The 25975-nt window shown below is 42.3% G+C and overlaps 1 protein-coding gene across 1 annotated transcript in view; it reads right to left on the bottom strand.

Annotated features, from left to right (window-relative positions):
- WWTR1 (WW domain containing transcription regulator 1) overlaps positions 1–25710 on the bottom strand; it is a 140554-nt gene extending 114844 nt beyond the window's left edge. The window contains exons 1-2 of the mRNA XM_039241024.1: positions 25450–25710; positions 24605–25038 (exon numbers count right to left, since the gene is read on the bottom strand). Of these exons, the coding sequence (XP_039096955.1) occupies positions 24605–25035 (431 nt within the window). The 5' untranslated portion in view covers positions 25036–25038; positions 25450–25710. The remainder of the gene's footprint in view (positions 1–24604; positions 25039–25449) is intronic.
- Positions 25711–25975: the final 265 nt, after the last annotated feature.

Here is a 25975-nt window from a genome sequence, read left to right as displayed (position 1 = left end):
GATCTCACAGTTCGTGGGTTCGAGTCCTGTGTCGGGGTCTGTGCTGACAGCTAGCTCAGGGCCTGTAGCCTGCTTGGAATTCTGTGTCTCCCTCTCTCTCTGACCTTCCCCTGCTCACGCTGCCTCTCTCTCTCAGAAATAAATAAAACATTTTTAAAAATTGTTTTAATGTTTAAAAAAGAACTGTATATTTCTAAAACCTACTTACTTAAAACAATAAAAAATATTTTTGTGATTCTGGGTGTGAAGTCAGGCCTTGCCTAAAATCCAGAATTATAGGACTCTTTGATTTTTAATAACTGCACTAGCCCAATCAGTGATATTATTATGAACACCACCCTCGAAGTAAAGTCTGGTTTATATCCAACATTTTATTCCTTGTTCACCCAGTTACCAAAAATGGTATTTTCAGTCTTCACGTACAAACTCCAAATATATGAGCCAAGAGATGTTTGATAACCATAAACACAGCTACATTCTGACACAACAACCTTCAGGTAAAGCCTATAAAGGAAGCACTCCATCTTCTTTACCTATCCCCACAAGACTGAAATTCACTCCCTCTGTATCTGCTTCTCAAAGAAGGTCTCACCCCCTATAGTTCTTCTTAAATGACCTGACGAAATAGTGACTGGAGCACAAGTCTAGACCTAAGAGCAAAAAAGGTCATTAACACATGCAAGGGGAGACCCTTCATTGTTTCCACAAAACTAAGCAGGTCCATCCTGGCGACTGCCACTGGGGGTGATGGCCCTGGGCTCCATGCTTAGCAGGGAGGCTGAGAGGCACTGCACCTTACTGAAATTGGCAACTTTAAGCACTTATTTTTTATACCTTTTATTTTTGCAGTCATAATGATGTCCCTCTGTACAGGTTGAGTTGCCCTAGGTTCCACACCCTTTCTAGCGTGACCTTGACTCTAAGGAAGCAGGCAAGATAGTTTCCATTTTACACACGAGGAAACTGGAGCTTTTGAAATTATGCAAGCTCATTAAGTGGCAGAGGAGTGATTCAAGCCAGAATGTCTGACTACAAAGCTCACGAGTACTCCGTGATGGCTCTCTGTCACTGATGACCAAGTAGCTACCCACCAGTCTTTCCGCATTGTGCAAACACAGCCATCAGACCCAGATTTCTACTCTTAAAGCAGCAGAGGAAGGTTGCAGTTGGTAACTGTAGAAACCACTGCAGGGAAGACCATTTTCCCCCTGAAAAATAAGTGTCATCAGCCAAAAAGTGGAAACAGCCAAAATGCTCATTAACTGATGTACAGATAACAAAATGTGGTATACAAAGAACTATTAGTCAGCCTTAAAAAAGGAATGGGGTACAGATAGATGCTACATCATGGAAAAACCCTGAAAACACTATGCCAAGTAAAAGATATTAGTCACAAAAGACCACGTAATATATGATCCCATTTATATGAAATACCAAGAAGGCAAACTGATAAAGATATAAAGTAGATCAGTGGCTGCTTAAGGCTAGGGAGGATAGGGTGCTGGTGTGTGTGTGTGTGTGTGTGTGTGTGTGTGTGTGTGTGTGTGTGTGTTTTCAGGGGGTGGGGGGTGATAGCTAATAGCTTCCCAGGTAATAAAGGGATTCTCTTTGTGATGATGAGAATGTTATAAAACTATGGTTATGATTGGACATACCCACAAATATTCTAAAAACCACTGACTTGTTTTAAGTGGATGAAATGTGTAGTAGGTAACTTATAGCTCAACAAAGCTATGAAACATGAATGTAAACTGGTTAAGCCAATTAAGAGAGACTTTAGCCATTATCTCCTTCAAGTTCTTTTTTTAACAAGGAAACCTAGCAGCGAGCACAATGTTAGGGTCTAAATCAGTGTCTCAACATGCCCTGCTTCCCAGTCTCATAATTCATGGTCCCCTAGGTTCTGGGTTCAGTGCTAGGCCAGGAATGTTGGGAGATCTTCATCCCTGCTCCCTAAGAGCTTAAATGTGTTGGGCCTTTTCAAGCCCAAAACAATGAAGTTATAGCCAACAGCTTACGGGTAGCACCAGGTTCAGAAGAGGTGAAGACCATAGACGTTGAAGAGTCAGGAGGGAGGTGAGGCCTGAATGAGCCTTCGGGGTGGAATGAACTGGCTGGAGGGCTGGAGTAGAGAGGTGAAGGCACTCCAAGAAAGTGAGCCAGCAGCTGCCCAGCAAACTATACCAAGTCCTTCAGAGGAGGTTTGAATAACATTACAATCTCATTAGCAGAAAAATGGATACATCGGCAGATCAGCCTCAACAGGGCAGGATGCCAGGGAGTGGTCTGAAGTGACCAGAGGAACGCTGTCTTCACAGAAGACAAGCCTGGCCAGGGTGTGCAAGGGACTGAGGTAAGAGGGCCAGTGTGTTGCAATCTGCAAACGGGGTATCAAGACACACACGAGGATAAGAGCAATAGGGATGGAGAGGAAGGAAGGGAGACAAGAAGGTGAAAACCAACAAACCCCAACCATGTCAAGACCTGTGGAAGAGAAAGGAGGGTCAGCCAGGGCACTGACTCGGGGCTCAGACTGCCTGGCTTTAAATCCTCTCTAGCTGTGCCTGGTCAAGTTACTTAAGTGCCCAGTGCCTCAGTTTCCTGCGTAAAGTGGGAATCAAAATAGTATTTCTGTCAAACAGTTGTTGGGAGAATTAAATGTGGACAAGTGGTTAGAACAATGCCTGGGGCGAGCAAGTGCAATGCCTGGGTTTGTTAAATAAATACATGTAAATGCATATGAAGCATTCTATAACCCAGCTTCTGAAGGCAATAGCAACAAGGAAAAACCTCATGATCTCCCATCAAACTTCCCTTTTCCCTCACTTTCCCCCATTGATTCCTGTTAGGTTTGAAATTCTAGGAAGAATAGAACATGCTCCTTACCCCTGAGGATGGGCCTCCAGGGAGAAATAGGCCAGAAAACAGAACAATGACTATTCTCCACCAAAATGCGGGCCTAATAAATGGTTGAACAAACATGCTTGGTGGGCAGCCAAAAAAGCAAGCGAAAGACCCTGGACCAGGCAGGCTGGTAGTCAAAAGGCAGGCTTGCGATTCTGCGGTTAAAAAGCAGCCAGTGCTCTGAGGTAATGCTCTGCTGGCCTTCACCCTTCACCTGAGGCTGCCTCAGACAGGGGACCCACTGAGGCTCTTCCCTGCCCTGCCTCCTGGGGGCTCACCGTCTGGGCCTGGCCATGGTATCTCCTCACCAGGTTTGTCTCCTCACAACTTAAATAGGAGACGCTAAGGCCAAAACTTGAATTGACAATGCTGGCCAGAAAGCTCTGGGCGGTGCTTAAAGGCTACAGAGAGAAGGATTCACGCCTTTTCTGCATGGCAGGGAGAAACACATTCTGTGATCTTGACTAAAGAGGTGGTAAGACTGACCAGGGCTCCACTCTACCCTCAACTCCAGGTGGTTGTGATAATGTGGGGGTGTCTCCCCCACCCAAGTCCCCCTCGTCCACACTCACATGCTGGGGATATGTTGCCTATATTTGAAAGATGTTTAAACTATCATACAAATGTGATGTGTTTTTACTAACTGGACTTGAGTCTCATATTTTTAGATAATTACTAAAATACCTCCCTTCACAAATGATAAAAAATTCAAATGAACGAAGAATTCAACTTATACTAGGTCTTTCAGAGCAGTAAATAACATTCTAGTCCCCTTATTAGAATGGATAAATAAGCTACGGTATACACACATGATGGGATAATGTATTCAGATAAATCTCGAGCCACTGCTGTGGAAAACACACTTTTAAGTAGGAAAAAAATGAATGTTAAATTACAACATGTAAAAAATTATGTGACTACAGATTCATACATGCACAGGTATGTCTGAAGAACAGAATATTAACTGAGAAAGGGGCTCACACTTGGGGGGATCAAGTAGGACACCAAGTAGAGAGTAAGACAGACTGTCACTTTGGCTGAATTTCTCAAAGCAAGAATGTGTTTATGTATAACTTGGATGATTTTTTAAAAGAAGAAATAGGAAAAAGAAAAAGAAAAAATATCCCTGCAGGTAAATATATGATCATCTATGAATACAATAAACCTGGTTTATAACTTTATATTCTTCTTCCCTTTATTCTGGTCAGAAGGGGGCTCTTTTTCCACTCTTCAGAGATCTGAAAAGATGATACTATTAAATCCTGGTTCTGTTTGACCTTAAGGAGCATGTGAAGAATAAAAGACCATAAGCTAAAACTAAAAATAAAGATATTTATAATGGATGTAGGAGTTAGAATGTGATCTTCCCAAGAGAATCATTTCTCCTGGGTTTATCTGGCTAACCTTCCTTTCAAGTTTGTTTGCGGATGATGGAGAGACCACTGGGAATGAACTTGAGGCCGTGTTTAAATAATTGCAACTAACTAGCTCCTCTGACATGTCTGTATTCACTACTGACACAGTTAATCTGCTTAATTACAGTTTTGTTGATATGTCAGATTCCCCTATTTACTTTGCATCCTGAAAAGTCCTTTTAAACCTAAACAGTCAACTACCTCCAGCTCTGTCTGGAAAGGTTACAATCTTACAATTATTTAAGGGGGGAGGCGTATACTTCTAGCATTGAGTGGAATGCGGAAATAATCTGGGAACAGATAAGTATACTGAATTATTTTCAGCAACTTTTGCTCTCTTCGATCATCATTGTTCAGTCTGCGAAAGTGATTTCTTAGAACTTAGAGTAAGACGGACAATGAAATACAGAGAACAAAATACATTCCAAAGTGTAACATGCTTTATGTGTAGCCACTATGGTAAGCACAGTATGTTCTCAATAAATATTCATTGGTTTATTCCATTGGAAAGAAGTACCAGGTGATTTAAATAATGGAGAAATAAAAAAAGCATTCTTTTCTTTCGGCAAATATTATCTGGACTCAACGTGTGCCAGGCACTGGCCTGGGTACTGGTGAGGTACAGGGCAGGTTAAGATTTGGTTTTTGTCCTTAAGAGTTTACAGTATAGGGGCGCCTGGGTGGCTCAGTTGGTTAAGCAGCCGACTTCAGCTCAGGCCATGATCTCTTGGTTCATGAGTCCAAGCCCCACATTGGGCTCTGTGCTGACACCTCAGAGCCTAGAGCCTGCTTCAGATCCTGTCTCCCTCTCTCTCTGCCCCTCCCCTGCTCATGCTGTGTCTCTCTCTCAAAAATAAACATTAAAAATTTTTTTAAAAAATAGTTTACAGTATAAAGAATGAAACTAAAGCATAAGCAAGTCTTTCAGACTTTGCACTGGGACATAAGATCAAGAGTTGTCTATTATTTCTTTTTTTTTTTTAAATGTTTTATTTATTTCTAGGAGAGAGAGAGAGACAGCGTGAGCAGGGGAGGGTCAGAAAGAGAGGGAGTCACAGACTGAAACAGGCTCCAGGCTCTGAGCTGGCAGTCAGCACAGAGCCCGACGCGGGGCTCGAACCCACGAACCGCGAGATCATGACCTAAGCGAAAGTCGGACGCTTAACCGACTAAGCCACCCAGGCGCCCCAGTTGTCTATTATTTCTAATACTCAAATTCAAATCAAACTTGTACTATTAAATCTAATCCCAAACTATCCATTTCTGCCTCTGGCCACCCAGTAACATTCTGTTTATTTCAATAGCATGTTCAATATCAGCACTGATCTCAACAAATATTCCCTGGCACCAATATGTGCTGGTCATGAAGGACAGGACATCACCAGGTCCATATTCTAAGAGCTGACATGTTTGGGAAATCAAATCTATGTATTCAACGACAAGCCTTACACAACATGTTAATGGACAGTAGAAAAGATCAATTGCCAAACTACCCCATACAGATCAAATTACTCTGGGGATCTGAAGTAGGAGGTGATCCCTTCTTGCTACTTGGTCCAATGGGTGTTGGAGAGGAGATGGGGTTGGCTGACTGTTGGCTGACTGAACAAGAGAGGGAAGACATTCTAGGCCAGTGAGAAAAAATGACACACTACTCTTCATCAGCAAGTCAAAGACAAGCCACTCTGTATGAAATATGCAGAGGCCATGGGCATAAAATAGAAAACTGGATAGAGAAGCACCTTCTTGATCATAATGATCTCCCTTCAGGCCCATCTAATAACATTCCAGAAAACCACTGCACAGTGCCATACACACACTTATGCCTTGAGATGAAGGTGACCACCTGGAAAGGGATACAAAGCACAAGTACAGCGCAGTCTCATTCCTTGACATTTGTATTTTTAAAGGGTTCAGATGAAGGGCAATGGCATTAGCATAATACTGGCTCTAGACTTTGGCTTTTTAATAAATGTTAAAAAGGAATCATTTCTCTTGTCTCTGTGTGTGTTTCCCTCACTCTCTTGGCTCATTTCTCTTCTCTCTTCCTTTATTTTTCTCTCTCCACCCTTTTCTGTGTAAGTTTAAAAAAAAGGAAAATCAATGCCACAAGCCTGTACGTTTAAATTCAGCCCACATGACATTTCCTTCGAGTTTAATTGCTTCCATACAATTTATATCCGCTAGTCACGCTAGACCCCAGAGTATTAAACATGCTCTTTTACAAAGAAGCTCTTGTCCTATAATAACCCCATAATCAAAGTGCAGGAATTATGGGTAAGGCCTAGCCAGATGATGGGAGAAACAAACAGGTTTTTAAATTCACCCAAAGCAGGCTTCAGGCAGGAAGCAAATCAAAGCTCCACCATCAGGCCTGAGAGCAGAAATTCTGAAGCACTGGCTGAGAGATCTGGGCATCTCTGCACGTTCACGATATTCAAATGAAGTCAGATACTTTAGCTTTGGGCTGCTATCAAGAGCCACCACACAATGCCACCTAAAGACACGGGTTACATTCTCTCTGCTTTCAAGTCAGTCCATCCAAAAAGTTATATTGGTGGTCTCCAAAGGCCACTCTTTGAAATATCTTTAAAATGAATAAATCATTCTTCTTTCTTATTCTGAGTAGACTAAAATTACCTCTTCTGTCTTCCCATTAACTACTCAGGCAGCTAGCAAAGGACACCTACATACATCTCAAAGTCTCTTATACGGGCGCCTGGGTGGCTCAGTCAGTTAAGTGTCTTGACTTCGGCTCAGGGCACGACCTTGCACTTTGTGAGTTCAAGCCCTGTGTCAGGCTCTGTGTTGACAGCTCAGAGCCTGGAGCCTGCTGGTCTCCCTCTCTCCCTCTGCTCCTCCCATGCTCATTCTCTGTCTCACAATAATAAATAAAAGTTTTTTAAAAATTGTTTTAAGTCTCTTATAAACCCTTATCTTTCTGGACACTTGTTCAACCTACCCCACAATCTTCCCCTCCTCTGAACAAACTACTTCCCCAAAAGTTCACCTTTGAAATTTTACAACTGAACAGAGCACTAACAGGACGCCTTAGATCTCCCTTACTCAGGTAACCCACTTTGCACAGCAATTAGGCCTACTTTTCTTACAAAATCCCTTTAAGCAACATTTTTGGTCCTCCTCCTTGTATTCAAATAAGTGCCTCTCTACCAGGATCAGAAGTTTTTAAAAAACAAGTTTTTAATTCCATGCAATCTCTCCTCATGTTCAAAATCCATCCAGAGCAAGAGCAATACAATCTGAATTACTTATCAGATCCACAATCCACATCTCAAAGGACTTATTAAATGTTGCTTTGGCTCACCCCTTCGCCTATGTTTCCTTCTTGATTTTCTTTATTTTTTAAATTTTTTAAAATGTTTATTTATTTTTGAGAGAGAAACAAGAGCAAGCAGGGAGGGGCAGAGAGAGATGGAGACACAGAATCCGAAGGAGGCTCTAGGCGTCAAGCTGTCAGCACAAAGCCTGATGTGAGGCTTGAACCCGCAAAATGTGAGATGATGACCTGAGACAAATCAGACACTCAACCAACTGGGCCGCTCAGGCCTTGTTGATTTTCACAGACCAATGATTTTATCTATGAATAAAGGTTAGAACCAATACATTTTGTGTCAGATGTTATTCTAGTCTTAGAAACTGACAGATGAAAACATTTTGCTTACTGCCAGTGAACTACTTTTGACCTATTATAATAAAAAAAAGTTTTTTATTCTATCACTAAACACAATGTCATTGGAGGTTTATTTATCTTTTGCATGCTACACACGTGTATTATTTATTGAAGTAGTCTAGTTCTGGACATATTCAGACCTATAATCTGTGTATCAAGTCACTAGACAAATCAAAGAAAAATCAGATTTTTAAAACATTCATTTAGAAGTTCATACTTACAGTTTGGAAAGGAAACCTTATATTGTAATGGTATGAGATACTTATTATGCAATGTCCTTTTATATTGTTCCACAATATAACTTTTTTGTTCTACACTTGGCAGACTTTACTCTCGCTGTACAAAACAGACATTGTTTTAAAAACCCATTTGTAATATGTGTCAGTAAGTATGATCTTTCACTTCAGCTGAAGCAACCCCGTGGCATCAGTTTACACCTCCATGCTCACTTGGCAGTTTATAATACTCTTTTTCAACAGCTCTGGAAACTAGACTCCAAATAGATACATACCAATCAACCAGGATGTTTACCAGGGCCCATAGGACCTTGCAGAACTGCTTAAAAACTTAACTTGTTACTAACGCTTTGCTTTAAGGGCAGTATATGAGAACAATGCACTTCGTTAGCCAGACCATGGGCCCCCTTACCACACACAAGGTGAACTGGACATTCCAATGCATGTGCAACTGGGAAATGTGCCTCCTGTAATGGTTTTCAACTAATTAACTAGGGCTGGCCAACTATTAGGTTAAGTGAAAAGCACTGTGGCAAAACATGACTCACTTCACCATGGCTAATAATTTAAAAAGGCTGTGCTGGACCATCCCCTGAGCCGCTCACCTGACAAAGTTTCAGGCAAAAGTTTCAGCAATTCTGGATCTAACCTTTAAAATCGCTTCTTGAATGTTGACACTCCCAAATTGTCCATAATTATTGACCCTACCATCTAAGCTGATCCTACTGTTAAATATCTGTTAATAATCACTGACTGCTCAATACTTATTAAAATGTAAGCAACAGACAAATACAGAGAACAATGGATCCACTGTCTACCATACGGGTTACGGCCCTTGGACCTTCACAGAGAACTCCGCTTTCCAAAGCCCAAAGCACAGCTCTTCCTATCTTAACACACAGAAATGCAACATCAATAAACTCAAATTTAACTTTTTCAGACTACAGATACCTAAGCTTTTTAAAACGCTAAGTAAAAAAGCAATTATACTTGTAAAATACACTCGGGTGCAGCTTAACCATTAAGGAGCTCATCCTTTCTCCGTCCCTGCGTTTCCTTCCTTCAAGTTTTTCTACAATATCTATTTATGGTTGGATTTTATGTTCAAATGCACAAAAAGACAAGTACATGTTGGATGATGTAATTTCTTAAGAATTCGTATTTGCCAAGAGTTCTATTTGCATAGGCTAATATTTCACACAGTAAAGACCCATAAAAGTGGAAACAGTTGCACTAGAGAATGTGTCCTCAGAAAACAGAAGTACTTTTATAAGCAACACTGAAGTTTACTGCTTCTTTTATGATTCTTAATCCCACCTACTAACTTTACATGTTCATACAAATCCCAAACCAGTAACCAGGCTACCAGGTGCTCCCAAATTAGCAAAACGCAGCAGAATATAATTAAACCCAAACTCCAACTCAAACCAGTTTGATATAATGAAATATGTTTTATTTAACTTATACTGTGACAGGATAAACTGGCCTCGGGCATTTACCTGCATTAAATTTGGAATCCCCTTTGCCAGGTATCAGAATCAGTTCCCGCAAGTGGAGAAATAAAGATAGGAAAGATAAACATTTATCTGAAACAACAGTTACATAATATTCTGGAACCATAAATTTTAACTGATACTCACCAAACATAATCTGCTATTTTTATGGCTGCAATTAAGTATGACATGTTCCAGCAATAACAGTCCTATGTGCTACAAACTGTGACAAAGGTTTTACCACAGCCAGGATTGGAGACTCATTTTCCTCATGGCAAGTGATTATCATAGAGTAATATTTTTACCCAAGTCTTTGAACTTATCTCTGTTAGTTATAGAACACTGATTTCAAAACACCTTGTTTTAACAGGTTGTTTGAATAAGCAAATGTGTGGCCTTCCCATATAGCACTGGATCTGTACAGTGACAGAAACATGCACCTTAGCAGGGACACCGTAGAGTAATACTGGAATTTATGGGATGCCCCTTACCTAATTGAGATGCTTGTTTTCTTCATTTTTCCCTCTTCTAAACTGGAATTAGTACCCCAGGCCCCATCCCTTGCCCTACCCTGAGGAAAGAAAGAAGCTTCAGTGGAAAAACCACTCACTGAACATCTTTCAGTTCTTATCTTCCTAGATGTCTAGGAAACATGACACAGAATTAACCAATCCTTTTTCTTGAAGACAATTTCTTCCCTGGATTTTTTGCACTATTTCCTGCATTTCCTCCAACCTCTCTGGCTGGCTGTCCTTTCACAGAGTCTACCTAAGCTTTTCTTCTCACCCAATCTGTAACCTCTCTCCATGGGATCTTATCCACACCTAGATTGTATTATATAATAATTGTAAATATACAATATATAGTATAAGTAGAGAGGGAAAGAGGCCTGAAAATATACCTGTATCTCCCTTGGATATCTTAAATTCACCTCAAACTCACATTTTCTCAGCCTCTTCTAAACTTACTGCCCGCTTGTTACAATTAGGGTACCTCCATTCATGCCACGTACAGCCAACAACCTGCAAATCTTCCTTCTCACCTCCTTTCCTCACTGTCCTTATTTAATACAACCCTGTCAAATTACCTCCTTAATATCCCTTAAATGACTTCATTATCGCTCGAATGACTCCACTTCTTCCTTTTGCTAGAACCACGAGAGCAACTTCCCAGCAATTAAATCACTTTCCTGAGTATTTTCATTCTCAAGTGGTAGATTATTCAAGTCACTGCCCCTGAATTCTCAAACTGCAGCTAGAATGTCTTTCCCCATTTCATCCCAGTATGGCCCATAGCAGAAAGGGTTTGAAAATCTGATCAGCCTTGGAGCACCAAGGACATCAACTTCCAGAACCACAAAGCTAAATCCCAGCATCTGCACCACAGTAACCCCGACAAAGCCTTTCACCCAGAGACCTCTCCGTCAGGCATTACATCTAGTACTCCATAATTTAATCCGTATCTACCCTCGGTCCTGAGGTTATGTAAGGGTCAACAAGGAACAAGAACCACCTAAACCGTGCTTCCCACAATACCAAAACAACCAACCATGGCCGTTATAAATTAAGTCAGGTCATGCATCCTAAAATCCCCAGAAGACGCACAAGCAATTGTGAATAGTGATTATATCTGAAAAGTAAAACCAGTGGGTGGTGTGCTGTTATTTTTCACTTCATATCCTTCAGTTCTGTTTCATACTATTGTTTTTGAAAAAAGCCAGCTTTTAAAAATAAACCTAAAAGTCAGTAAGAGTTATGTCTGTTCATTTTAATTACATTTATCATTTGCTTGTATTTTCTACTTTTTGAAAGTTATCAATTGCTTCCTCAACCCCTGAACCCTACGCCACAGAATGTTTTTCATGGACAAACTGCTGAGAAAGACAAATATTCAGCATCTTATTATTTGCAGAAAAGCCACCACAAAGAATACAGATTCTTACTACATATCCAGCACATATATTTTTCTCGTCGCCATGTTTGGTACTGGGTCTGTAGCTGACAATGCTTACAGGTAGATTAGCCACAAGAAAGAACAGGATTTGGGTTTGTCTACAGTGTTCAGAACTGAAGTATACTAAAGTGTATTTTCAAAACAATGAGCATAGGGGCCACAAAGATAAAATATATTATGTACTAGAAAATAGATAATAGCCATCCTTTGTGCCACAGAATTTGTCTTCATATTAAGACTCAATTAGGGGTCTTAATATGAAATCCATCCAGGGGCACCTAGATGACTCAGTCCATTGAGTGTCTGACTTTGGCTCAGGTCATAATCTCATGGTACAGTTCATGAGTTCAAGCCCCGCGTCCGGCTCTGTCCTGACAGCTCAGAGACTGGAGCCAACTTCAGATTCTGTGTCTCCGTCTCTCTCTGCACCTCCACTGCTTGTGCTCATTCTCTCTCAAAAATAAACATTAAAAAAATATTTTTTAAAGTCTCAATATTCAATCTTAGATTGTTTATTTTTGTTAAGTTAATGAGAGGTATAATGAACTATTTGGTTGATACGTAAAAGGTAGTTAGTTTCAAGGATGGATGGGAAAATAAAATGATATGTACAAAATGGATGTATGGATGAAGACAAAAAGGACAAAATTAAAAGATGCGGATCAGCACCTATCAAACTATCTGTGGAAAAAGATCAGGGTTTTCCTAATGTCAATCTGTCAAGAGGAACTAGTATGTGGTCCTCTTGTGAATGCCTTGTGTATAGCCTGGGCTACATGTGACTCACCACACAAACTTGGCACACCCAAACTACTGTTGTTCCATTAGACAACTCCACTGATCATGTGCTTAGATATCACAGCAGCACCATTTTGTGATACAAGTTTCTAAACATTCTTGACTTCTGTATGTAGCCTGTCATGGGCCAGTGGTATACATCTACACACTTGTGTCAGTTCACCGACCACACTTTGAATAGCACTGAGATGCGTGATCAGCCACTTCACACTGGAATGCTCTTCATTCTGATTGGCTGAGCATCCATCTAACTAGCCAGTGCATTTGCCAGACCATGTATCACCCTTGCATAAGGGTGGGTGTAATGATTAATAGTTAGGATAGTAGATGATAAATTAGATAACAGACAAGCTAAATAGATAATGAATTAGAGAGGGGCCAGACTGCTGTTCTTTGCATAAAGAGTATCTCTGGATAAAGTGTAAACAATGGTTCTCTCTAAACCAGGGATCCATGGAAGATCAGAAGAATTTATTTTTCCATTTTCATTCCTCAAGTAGTGTTTGGGTCTATATTATTTTTATAATTAAAAAGAGAAAAATCAGAAACAATCTAAATGTCCATCAATAAGGGATCAGTTTAAAAAATTTATATTACATCCATACAATGGAATACTATGTAGTCCTTAAAGAAAATAGAGTAGCCACTTATGTACCAAAAAAAAAAATACCAAGATCTACTAAATGAAAAAAGGTGCAGGTGAGCACGTACAGAATATTATTTGCACGGTACTGAAAATAGTCTAAGTGGGTGTATATATACACATGCTTATACTCAAGAGTTTCTCTGGAAAGACAAAAGAAACTGGTGCTCTCGAGAAGGGCAGAGGACGAGGGGAGGGTAAGACTTATCACAGTATATGCTTTGGTACTAATTGAATTTTTTATCATTTTCATGTATCTATTACCAATTTCAAAATCTTTTTTTTTAAAGAAGTCACCTGACAACATTTACACATGATTCAGCGTTGTAACTTAGTGTGAAAAGGCTCTCAGTAGGGTTGGAAGGATGTCCCTGAGAGGGAGGCCCCCAGCTGCTCCAGCCAGGTATCCTGGGGGGACGGAGCCTAGCTGGGCTTCGGTGGGATAATGGTGCTACTAAAATCTCAGTTTTGCCTTTGCCCAGTTAATCAGCCTAAGAGAAAGTGAGAAACTGTCCAAAACCACAAGACAGTATTTCAGGAACAGCCAGACCCACTAGCTATTCAATTATAAGCAGAAATGGCCGATTCAGTGGGGGTGGGCCTGAGTCAAGGGTAGCCTCAGAGCCTACTAACTTGGAAAGCAGAGACCACCCACTATTGTGGAAGAACACATGCTAAATTAGGAGATCCCTAACGGGTAGATCTATGATTGGTCAGATGGACGGATGAATTGTTATGAAAGGCTCTATCATTTCAGACTCTCTTAAATCAGTATAAAATCCTTAGTTCCTTCAAGAACTGGGATGATCTCAACATAGGACATAACAGTGGTGTCTTATGCTACATTCAGATAAAGCTAGGATTGGGGTACCTCAACATTAGGGGATGAGAGAGATGACATTTACTAGCGAAAGGTCAATGTGCCCATCCTAGCTGAGATTCCAAAGCCTCAATGGGATGTATAGTCATCCACCAACCATCACTTACCTTTCAATCCAAATCAGGCCAGACCTTTCTTGGTCTAAAAACATACCTTTAGCATTTCTGCCCCTGAACCTCTCTTCCTTCCTCCTCTTTCCGAGAAGACCTCTTTGCTCACCTACCCACATTCTTCCCTTTTTTCAAGGCCCATTTATGTCCAACCACCTTTATAGACTTCTCTGAACACCCTGTCTTCATCCATCTTCCTCTCCTCTGCATCACAGTATGAGGAACTATGATTCTAAACTTTCGGTCCAAGGGGCACAGACAGGATGGAATTACACTTCTGAGCATGGTAGATTCCTATAAGGAATGCTAGTGTACAAGCCTGCAATGCAAATGGACGGAAGAAAGTATTACCAGATTCTCTCCTTCTCAAGCATCCACCTATTTGATAGGCTCTGTGCTCAAGTTATACAACAACAAGCAAGACAAATATCAATCATGCCCTCACAGAGGTTATTGTATAGTGAGAAAGAGAAACAATGAAACAGAAATAGAGTAGTAGCGCTACAGGTAGGGAGACACAGGGTTATGGGAGAATGATAGCTAGAGCATCTAAACTAGTGTGTTGGGGCCAGGGGTGTGGGGAGGCGCCTGGGTGGCTCAGTCAGTTAAGCATCTGACTTCAGCTTAGGTCATGATCTCACAGTTCATGAGTTAGAGCCCTGCACTGGGCTCTCTGTTGTCAGCACAGAGCCCACTTTGAAACTCTATCTCCCTTTCTCTGCCCCTCTCCCACGCGCACGTGTGTGTGTGTGTGTGTGTGTGTGTGTGTGTGTGTGTGTGTTTCTCTCTCTCTCTCTCTCTCAAAAAGAAAGAAACAAACAGTGTGGGGGGCTCTGAGTCTGGGAAAAATCGCCTGCAGGAGTACCATTGAAGCTGATGCCTTAAGGTAGCATAGGAGTTAACCAGGCAAAAAGCAGGAAAATAATGTTCTAAGCCCAGGTACCAAGTTTCTAAAGCCAGAGGGAGGACAGCCAATGGGAGAATGAGGAGACGTTCAGGAGGCTGCAAGTGTCAGACCTGTAACCATAATAGAAACGACTGCCCTATTATGGCATACCTCCCAAGAGCTTCCAACGGAGCTTCCTCGAGCAGCTGCTCGAGGCTCCGTCTCTACATAGGTCAGGAGTCAGTTCTTCAGCCTGGTTTTGTCTGTGTTCTCCCTGTTTCCCCAGCTAGACTGTCAGCTGCCTGAGGTCGGGAAACCTGCCACATATTTCTCCCCTTACAGCATACCGCAAGGCTCTAACGCACAAGAGAAGTTCAGTGATTTTTCATTGTCAATGCTGAAACAGCCAAAGATCCTTTTAGTGGCATGAAGGAAATGTCTTTGGAGATGGCACCCCCGCCGCCCTCCCCACTGGGACAATAACAGTCATAAGCAAATTTTCAGCAGTGCCTACTGTATCAGCCACAGCACGAAGCACTTTACATATATTTCCCAATTTCACTTCATCTAATACCGCCGAGGAAGTGAATATCATTTCTTCCTTTCTTATTTATCATTGGCTGTGCCAGGATGGGACATTAAATGAAAGCTAGGAGTTCAGGAAGGAGTACACACAAATAATAAGCTGAAGGAAATTCATGTGACCTAAGGATCTGCCATAATCCTACTTCTTATCCTGAGGTGATATGGAGAATTCTCAGTGAAGACGTTAGCAATTACTGTGTCAGGTAATCTCTAAAGAAAATAACCTAGGGATGACTGGGCAGCTCAGTTGGTTAACAGCCAACTTCGGCTCAGGTCATGATCTCATGGTCTGTGGGTTTGAGCCCCACATTGGGTTGCATGCTGACAGTTCAGAGCCCGGAGCCTGCTTCAAATTCTATGTCGACCTCTTTCTCTGCCCCTCTCCCGCTCACGCTCTGTCTCTGTCTCTGTCTCTCTCTCTCAAAAATGAATAAACATTAGGGGCACCTGGGTAGCTCAGTCAGTTAAGCGTCCGACTTCGGCTCAGGTCATGATCTCACAGTCTGTGGGTTCAAGCCCTGCCCCGCGCTGGGCTCTATCCTGAGAGCTCAGAGCCTGGAGCTGCTTCAGATTCTGTGTCTCCCTCTCCCTAGAGAGTTCCTCCTAGGAACTCTCCCTAGAGTTCCTCCCCTGCTCATGCTTTGCCTCTCCCTCTCAAAAGTCAATAATTAAACATTAAAAATAATTTTTAAAAAATGAATAAACATTTAAAAAAATTTTTAAATAAAGAAAGAAAATAACCCAAACACAAGCAGTTCCCAAAGAGCACCCATTTAGTAACAAAAGTTCCAGGCTTCAGTTATAGAGCAACGGCTAAGGGATTTCCCCACACCCTACCTCCTCTACCCAAATCTACAATTCCGTCTTTATTTTTAAGTCATCTCTATATCCAACGTGGGGCTCAAATTCACAACCCTCAGAGCAGGAGACCCATGTTCCACTAAGCCAGCCAGGCACCTGATTTTACATGTTTCTTTGCTTTCTTTCTTTCTCCTATCATTTTTATAACTCCCCCTCCTCAATTTAAAAAGAAATGTTTATTGTAAGTCATTTGGAACATACAGAAAGGCATAAAGTAAACATGAAAAATCATCCCTAATTCAAGAAATGACCGCGGTAAAATAAACATTTTGGTATCTATTCTTCAGGCGGACACACACACATACCTCTGAAAGAAAATCAGGATTATGATATTACAATGCACTGTATGTTGGTATTTTTTGTGTTATATTCCACTTGTTTGATATTTAGGACTTATTTCCAAGCATTAATAATTAACTATTAAATCAAGACATATGAATGAAAATATGATACATATCCACAAAGCACACTGAAAAAAAAATTAAAACTTGATTCAAATATGAAACTCTCAACTATGAAAATAATGAAAGTCACAAAAAAGGTTTCGCAAAATATAGTCTGTAAAACATTCCTGAATGAATGGCAGTGGATGACAGTTGGAATCAAAATGTTCAAATCACATGAGTCTATGAAATATGGACTGAAACTAGTTTTTTCTGATGAGTGACTTTGGAGTCCTTAGTGTATATTGTGAAATTCCAAGAGAGACATAGAGCATGCAACATATCCCAAACTTGCTGGTCCAGGAAACTCCATGTTCACAAAGCATCTGAATGGACTAGGGTTCCAAAGAACACAGTTTGGAAAACACTCCTCTACTGGTATTTCAATGCACTAAAACATGCACAGTCCCCCTCAGACCAGTGGAAGGGCCATCCTCTCAGAATCCAACCTTTAATAAGCCAATTACTGCCTAGATGGCTCAATCAGTTAAGCATCCGACTTCAGCTCAGGTCATAATCTCGCGGTTCGTGGGTAGCTGACAGCTAGCTCAGAGCCTGGAGCCTGCTTCGGATTCTGTGTCTCCCTCTCTCTCTGACCCTCCCATGCTCACACACCTCTCTCTCTCTCTCTCTCTCTCTCTCTCTCTCCCAAAAATAAATAAAAAACATTAAGAAAAATTTAATAATTTTTAATTATTTAATTACTTTAGTCCTCAGTCTTCCAAACCACCTTTCAAAAAAAATACATCCCCTGGATTGGTTGATTCTATTACTTCTATCACCCTCTCCTGTGGCTAGATATATAACTAAAGGAGGAAATGATATGTAAGGCTGTAATTCCTACAAGTCTTTTTTTTTTTTAATGTTCATTTATTTTGAGAGAGAGAGACAGTAGGGAAAGGGGCATGGGCGGGGGGCGGGGGGGCGGTGTGGAAAGATAGGGAGACAAAGAATCTGTAGCAGATTCCAGGCTCCACGCTGTTAGCACAGAGCCCGACGCGGGGCTCGAATCCATGAACTGTGAGATCATGACCTGAGCCAGAGTTGGCCTCTTAACCAACTGAGCCACCCAGGTGCCCCTGTAATTCCTACAAGTCTTAAGTCAACTGGTCAACAAACAAAAACTAAGACTCAGTACTGCCTCAGATCTGTGCAGCAATTTATCTCTCATCAATCTCTGCAATTACAAAGGCAATTAGAAGTAACCTGGGTTTTTTCCTTGAAACTACTTTACTAACATTATTTAATGAACCCTTTTTAAAAGCCCCCCATAAGTATACCTGATCCTGACATCAATTAGGTCACCCGCCCTCCCTGTCACATCTGTGTTCCCTGTAAAGTGATATGCATCTAATAATGGTGGAAAACTTGATAAGAATAAAATGTAAGTAGGCACTGTAGTTACACTATCCATTGCTAGTTTGTTTTTCTCAACACCTCTCTCTCCAGCACCAAGAGCTCCAAATTTGACCACCCAGACTGCGTTCAGAAACAAACTCTAATGCTCCATCCACCACTCCAGAGTTATCTGGTCACCAAAGACACCTAATTACAGGGCCCAATTATGGGCACCTAATTGGTATGAGGCATCATGGTGCAGGGGCAGTACAGGTTGTAGAATCACACGATTCTAATCCCATCCCTGCCACTCACTGGATATATGACCCTGGGCCATTTACTCAACTTCATTGAGCCTCAGTTTCCTCAAAAGCAAAATGAGATAATAACATGTACCTATTCACAGGGTCACAGTGAGGGTTAACAAAAAGTATATATGTGAAAGCACCTGGGATCATGAAAAAAAAAGTTTCCATACACACGTGTTGGGAGCGTGCCCCACAGGTGATCCTCGTGCAATGTCTCTGGAAAGCATGGCCTCAGCTCCAGGCCTTGTCTGGCATAGAGCAGGCCGTCAACAGATGTCACTACCTCCCCTCTTCTCTCTCCACTTCTTGACCCCTCCCCCTCACATCTCCCACCTTACATACAAAATGGCCCAACCAGTAGCCATGTGCCAGATTTAAAAAAAAAAAGAAAAAAAAGTAGATCCTCCTCAGAAGGGACTGGGTATCCTCCACCCAAGGGTGAGGGTACCCATGGTGGGCATTCCCATTTAGATTTTTTTAAAAGGAAAGTGACTGTGTCTTTATTTTAAATTTAGAAATGTGACTTTCAATTCCAGATCTAGGTTGTCATCCTCAGCCATAACTATAACTGAGAGTCACAACCAGCTTAACCTATTGCCAAGGTGTCTGCATCTGACTTTGACAAGGTAGAGAGTGTATATGTGTGGAGAGAGAGGAAATGGGAGGCAAGAACAAACTTGTACTGAAATCCTGCTAGATGCCAGGCACTTCAAATATGTTATCTCCACGAGTCTTTAAAAATACCATGAAATAGGTATTGCTATTATAATAAGTATTTGACACACACTGAGGCAGCTGGCGATACTTTTTTAAGAACAAAAGGCCCTTCATGAAAACAACTATATTATATTGCCATCTAAAGCTAAACAGAGAAAAACAAGCCTGAGTCAGCTCTTCTTTCTATATCATCTTTTTTAATGTTCATTCAGTTTTTGAGAGACAGAAAGAGACAGCACAAGGAGGGACAGAGAGAGAGGGAGACACAGAATCTGAAGCAGGCTCCAGGCTCTGAGCTGTCAGCATAGCATCCAAAGTGGGGCTCGAACGCATGACCTGTGAGATCATGACCTGAGCTCAAGTCAGATGTTTAACCAACTAAGCCACCCAGGCTCCCCCAAATTCCATTCTTTTTTAAGAAAATAAATTTAAAACAACTTTTCGTTTGTTTATTCATGTTGGCAGGGGTAGAGGGGAGAGAGAGAGAATACCAAGCAGGGGCCACGCTGTAAGTGTAGAGCCAGACACGGGCCTGGATCCCACAAATTGTGAGATCGGCACCTGAGCTGAAATCAAAAGTCAGGTGTTTAACTGAGCAGACAACCTGGCTGCCCCTAAAACAAACTTTTAAATAAATATTTTTGACTAAAAAAGATTTGAAAATGTTACCTCCCACAAACATTTCTTTGTTACTCAAGCACGTACTCCAGCAAAATGAGGGCATAAGCGAACAAAGAAGAAGACACGAGAAAAGGTAATACTATTTCCAGCCACGGAGAAAAGCAAAAGTCCCAAGATAACAGCTCTGTTGTATGCCTAGAGAACAATCACAATCCAGAACGGCACAGAAAGGTAAAGGAATGTGGGCATAAAAGCTTAAGGAAAAAAGACTTGATAGAACTGGTGAAATTTAGAACCTAAAAAATTTTGAGAGGCAAGTAATACACAAATGTATAAAAAGGCAATTAGAAATACTTCAACAAATGTTTAAGACAATCAAGGTCCAATTATGAAGAAACTAAATGGTGATACATATTTAAACAAGTGATGAAGAGTTTGATGAAAAGAAAGAATCCATTTGACTGTGGTGCTCGATGTATTCTCCCCTGACTGGCCACTCCTGACACCAGACCCAATGGAACAAGTCTAACATTTAATCTGAATATAAAAGGCAACTAATTATACATATAGAAACGTAATAACATAAATATCTCTAGATTTTCAACTTTAATAATAATTGATGAATAAAAAGGTCAATTTAAGTGCAAAGCACAAAACTTTTATTACTGGTTATGGGTTCAGGGCTTTGGCCCGTTAAGGTGTGATCAAAAAAAGAGAATGGTGGGGGCACCTGGGAGGCTCAGTTGGTTAAGCATCAGACTTCAGCTCAGGTCAGGATCTCACGGTTCCTGGGATCAAGCCCCACGTAGGGCTCTGTGCTGACAGCTAGCTCAGAGCCTGGAGCCTGCTTCAGATTCTGTATCTCTCTCACTCTCTGACCCTCCCATGCTCACATTGTCTCTCTCTCTCAGAAATAAATAAAAAACATTTAAAAAATTTTTTTAAAAAAGAGAATGATAGAACAGGTAGCCCCCAAACCTTCTTGACTTACAAAATGGGGAATGAAGAACACTATCAAAAGTTGACAAAAAATAACAAAGGTGATCTAACAGACAAACTAAAAGTAATATAAATATTAAACGTGGGAGAGGAAAAAAAATAGTTTAAGGAGCTAAATTCTCATTATCAATCAGAAGTTAAAAGCTGATGATAAATCAAAAAATTGTGTTAAAAGCATATTAGGGTTAAGGAGGCAACAATGTAAGAATTAAATACAAAACCAGTTAAAAAAAAAAAAACTAAAAGGCTCCTTCTGTGAGCCTTGAGGAGGTGAAGGAAACCATTGTTTTTAACAAAAGTCCTTCTGTACTATTGGATTTGTTACCAAGCACATAGATCACTTTGACAAAAATAATTTTCTATGACACATTTTCAGAAAAGGCAAAACACTAAAATTATTACTAAAAATTAGGAGTGGCAGGCAAATGTATATATTTAAGAGTGAGGGTAAAATATTCTTTCTTACAGATGTTATTCAAATAAAACTTTTCTGTAAGAAGGTAAAGTTCAGTTGAAGCCAATTTTTTTTCTTCTTTATAATTCTCTATTTTCTGGTTTATGTGTAACAAACGTGTATCCCACTTATAACTAGGATTTTAAATTTTTAATGTGATCAGTGGTCAAAGTCAGTATGTCAGGGGGCTAAGAGCCTAACACCTACACCCCCCACCCATCCCCGGCCATCCCACCCCCCGAGGGCCTGACTTATGTGCTTTAGAGGGCAGTAGGAACAGGGCAGCAAGTTTAAGAGGCTGTGTGTTTTAACATGGACATCTCCACTTTTACATGCCACCTTAAAGAAACACCACTGGAAAGGTGTGACTACTCAGGGAAGGTCCCCTTTAAAAGGTAACAGAAAGTCATTACATCATATACCTAGGAACAATCTACCTAAGTAAATGACAAAAAGCTTTTTAAAGCTTTTTAATGTGCAGGCTTTGTTTCCCATAAAGCTCATTGTTCAGCGGGGAAGTGACACAGGGGATAAAGGTGGGAGTGAGGAAAATGGAAAACTGCTCTGTAAGTAGAGGTCAACAGATTCAGTCCAGAGTCTGCCATTAAATAACCACATGGCTTTCTCAAAGCCATGGCTTTGGGTGTTCTAGCCAAAAAACAAAACGAAAATAACCTGACCCTTGTTAAAGCTAAAATACTTTAATTGCTCATTTATAAAGGCCTCAACTGACAGAATCAATAATAGGATGTTATTGCTAGCCCCATTTCACAGATGATGGAGCAAAATAGATTTTATGAAAATTAATTCAGGGTCAGTGTCACCATCTTTCAAGCTTCTATTTAATCCATCAAAATACGTTGTCTTTGGAGGCTACATAACAAAGTATGACATACAACATTTTAAGGGACTCCACTGTTAAACAGTCCCCCCCCCCCCAAAAAAAAAAAAACTCAGAGAACAGAGAACTCCTGGCAGATTTCTTATCCTGAAAGACAATAGTCATGATGACTTATTTCTTCAATTCCCTTAACTACTTGGCCAAAAAGTTTCCGGGAGCCATAGATAATCAGGCTAACCTATTTGTGGTCTTCACTGACTATCGAAGGGGAAATGAAGATACGTTCTGCTTCCGGCTGTGAAGTGGTTGTAGTTGGGGGGGGTGGGGGGGGTGGACAAATGAATCAGAGGCAACTTTCTCTAAACCCAAAGCTAACTTCCATTTTTGCCCTAGGCAACCCTAGCTCTAACTTCATATTTTTAATAACCACAGTTATACTGATCATGTATCATATGTTTGTGTGTATACAGATTCATAAACACAGTTTAAAAGTCATTTGAGACCAAAAAAGATCCCCCTAAATTACTGTAAATTATTGGACCTTTTTCTATTTGTATTTATTACTAAATCCATTTCTATAAAAGCCGCAATATTCAAAACTGCACTTACCTAAGTAAACTTAATATATTATTTTAGAGCTTTATGTACCACAGAAATTAATTTCAACCTTTAGAACAATATCATCACGTTTAGAAAAAAAAATCACGTTACTACATCACATACTTGAATTCCACCAGCCACTTAGAAGTCAAAGTATTTAGTACATGTCCACACTAAGAGTACATGTCCCACGCAAAGACTGGGAGAAGGCCAGATGTGGAATCAAATGACCATCAAGTCTGTTTCAGGACAAGTGCTTCTCAGCATCACACCAATTCCAGAAATGAAATAAAGAACTCCTCCTTGTACAAGATCTCAACAGCTTTGGGATGGGGAAGGAATAATTGATCACCACTATGAGTCAGACTTGACTATACTAAGCCGCATCCATTACTGTGTGTTTGTTGTTAGAGCCAACTGACAGTAATCAAAGTATCAAATGTTAGCACCAAAGAAAGGCTTGATTATATATTTTTTAAAGACTGACATGTCTTAGCATAACTTTTAAAGTGAGGCTTCTCCATCAAAGAAATATGGGCTTTAAAATAAACTCCAAGGGGGCGCCTGGGTGGTTCTGCTGGTTAAGCGTCGAACTTCAGCTCAGGTCATGATCTCACGGTTCGTGGGTTCGAGCCCCCACGCTGGGCTCTGTACAGACATCTCAGAGCCTGGAGCCTGCTTTGGATTCTGTGTCTACCTCTGTCTCTGCCCCTCCTATGCCTGCGCTCTGTCTCTCTCTCTCAAAAAATGAATAAATGTTTTTAAAAAGTTTTGTAAAATATAAAAATAAATAAACACTAAGGCAAGTTTTAAGACGAGGAGTTTCCCTCCCTGGCAGACAACTGCCAACGAGCGCAAGCAATCATGCAGGAACCAAATGGTCCAGCTGGCAAGACCTCCATCTAGGCCATCAAGAGCCTGACCCGCCCCCACTCTTGACCTCACTGGTTACATTTCAAGTTCCAACTTGATTTCTCTTCTGTAATATAATTATCTTCGGTTTCCACAATTGAAATGATCTTCTTCATGTCTGTGAATGTATTTCCCCCCCCGTACAGTCTAATTCGAATCTAATGTAAAAAGCCATTACATCAAAAACCCTTAACAATGTGGAAGGGAAGAAGAATGGCAAATCAGGCTCCTGATGCGATGGTATTTTAGGTTACTAAGTGCAACATAATAAAACTCCTGACCCAATTTCCACACAATTGATTTTCCACTCCACAACGACTTCACCACCGAGTTGCTAATTACATCACTGTGCTGTGTGGTCATTACATCACTCAGCTGGGAGCAATCAGGCCTATCAGGCAGCGTTAGCTTCTCCAGCTTGCTTTCCCCAAGAATGGAACGACTGCAGACCACCTACACTACCAAGAGTCTCTCTCCTCCCCAAGCCTCAGAAACTTTCTCGAATTTATCTGTATCACATCCCAATGGACCAGGCTCTGGGGCATCTGACTTGGGAGTGGACAGGTAAGAGTGTAAGGGTTTGTGCCCAGAAGTCTATATCCATATTCCAGATTCAGGGGAAAGTCCTCTATGTGTTTCAGGGGAATCATCCCAAACTCTTTTTTTTTCCCCCGCTCTCTCTCTCTCTTACCTTACGAGTTTCCATGTCTGCAAGCTCTTGGGACTTCCAGACCCCTGAAGTCTGGAACTTCCAGGACCCAGAGACTCACTCCCTATTTCCACTTTACCAGATCTTTTGGAAAGAAAGTGTAAAGACACACACACACACACACATACACACACGCAACGCACACCAACAAGCATGCGCGCCCAGGACACCGGGCCCCTGTGCCCCACTGGCTTCAAGCTGACTTACTTGAGGAAGTACCTCTGGCCAGTGGCCGTGAAGGTCATCTCCCAGCCGGGGGGCAGCGGCAGCTCGTCGGTGACATCGTAGGACTGCTGGCGTAGGTGCGCGTGTTGTTGCGCTGGACTGCCTGCGGCACCCGCGCCGGTGCCCAGCTGCAGGGACGCGGGCGACGAGTGCGAGCGGACGTGCTGGGCGCCGCTGGCCAGCCGCGGCCCAGGGTGGCCGCCGGACGAGTCGGTGCTAGACTGGCGCGAGTGCGAGCCAGAGTCAGGCTCCTTGAAGAACGACTCGGGCAGGATCTTCTTCCGCCACGAGCTGGGCTTGGGGTTCATGACCGAGTTGAAGAGGGCTTCGAGGTCCGTGTCTAGATCCTGCGTGACGTGGATCACTTGCTGCCCGGGTGGCGGGAGCGGAGGGGGCACCGAGGCCGGATTCATCTTCTGCAAGGAGAAAGGAGGTCAGGTCAGCCTTTCATTTAAAGTCGGAGGAGGGGGTTCGGGGGCAGAATAGAAACAAAAGAAAAAGAGGAGACGGATAGGTGTCCGCCTCAAAATCCCAGACACTCAGCGGTAAGGCCAGCCGGATGGGGGAGGGGTCCCTCCAAGGCTGGAGAATTATGCAACTTTCTTGAAGCAAATAAGTTGCCGGGAGGAGGACGAGAAGGAAGAGCGGGGGAGGGAGAGTAACTGCGCTCAGGAGGTTGCTGAACTGCCGGTGGCAAAGGACTGGTCGTAACCATCCCCAAAGTCTAAACCCAAACCAGCTCCACGAAGTCTCGACGCCGGAAGCCCCAGGAGCCCGGGCGCCCCGGGCTGGAGCCGGGCGAGCGGGCGCTCTCCCGCGGGCTCTACCTGGGCGCGCAGCAAAGCCGAGTCTGGGCGCGCGGCAGCCGCCGTCCCGCCCGAACTCGCCGTCGGGCCTCAGGCGCTCGGGTGCGTCCCGAGCTCGCAGGGCTGTAGCTGGGGCCCGGCTGGCAAATCCCGACTCCGTGCCTGGCAGCCGAGGGGCTTGGGCTCTCACATCCCCCGAGCTGGCCTCAGGCGTTCGCGCTCCGCGAGAAGGAGGCGGAGGAGAAGCAGACAGCGCGGCCGCCGCGGCTCCCGGACTGTCCCATAAACAAAGTTTGGAGCGAACTCCCACTCCCAGAAAGGAGGCGGGCCCGAAAGTTGAGCTGTTGAATTATGCATGACCTTCAAGTCCTGAGCCTGCCGGCCTGCCTCCTCTCGTCCCTCCCCTTCCTTCTCCTCCCCCACCCGGCTCCAGAAAACCCTGGGCGTGATAGGTACTTGGCTGGGTAAGAGGAGACGGGTGCCCCCCACCCACTCCTCCGGGTCGCGCGGACCTCTCCCGCGGAGGCCTGGACCTGCATTCCTTTGG

Source organism: Hyaena hyaena, unplaced genomic scaffold (assembly GCF_003009895.1).
Source record: "Hyaena hyaena isolate Hyena2069 unplaced genomic scaffold, ASM300989v1 scaffold_186, whole genome shotgun sequence".
Classification (NCBI taxonomy): Eukaryota; Metazoa; Chordata; class Mammalia; order Carnivora; family Hyaenidae; genus Hyaena; species Hyaena hyaena.
Note: the sequence above shows the minus strand (reverse complement) of the source record. Positions and strands in the feature narration are given on the sequence as shown.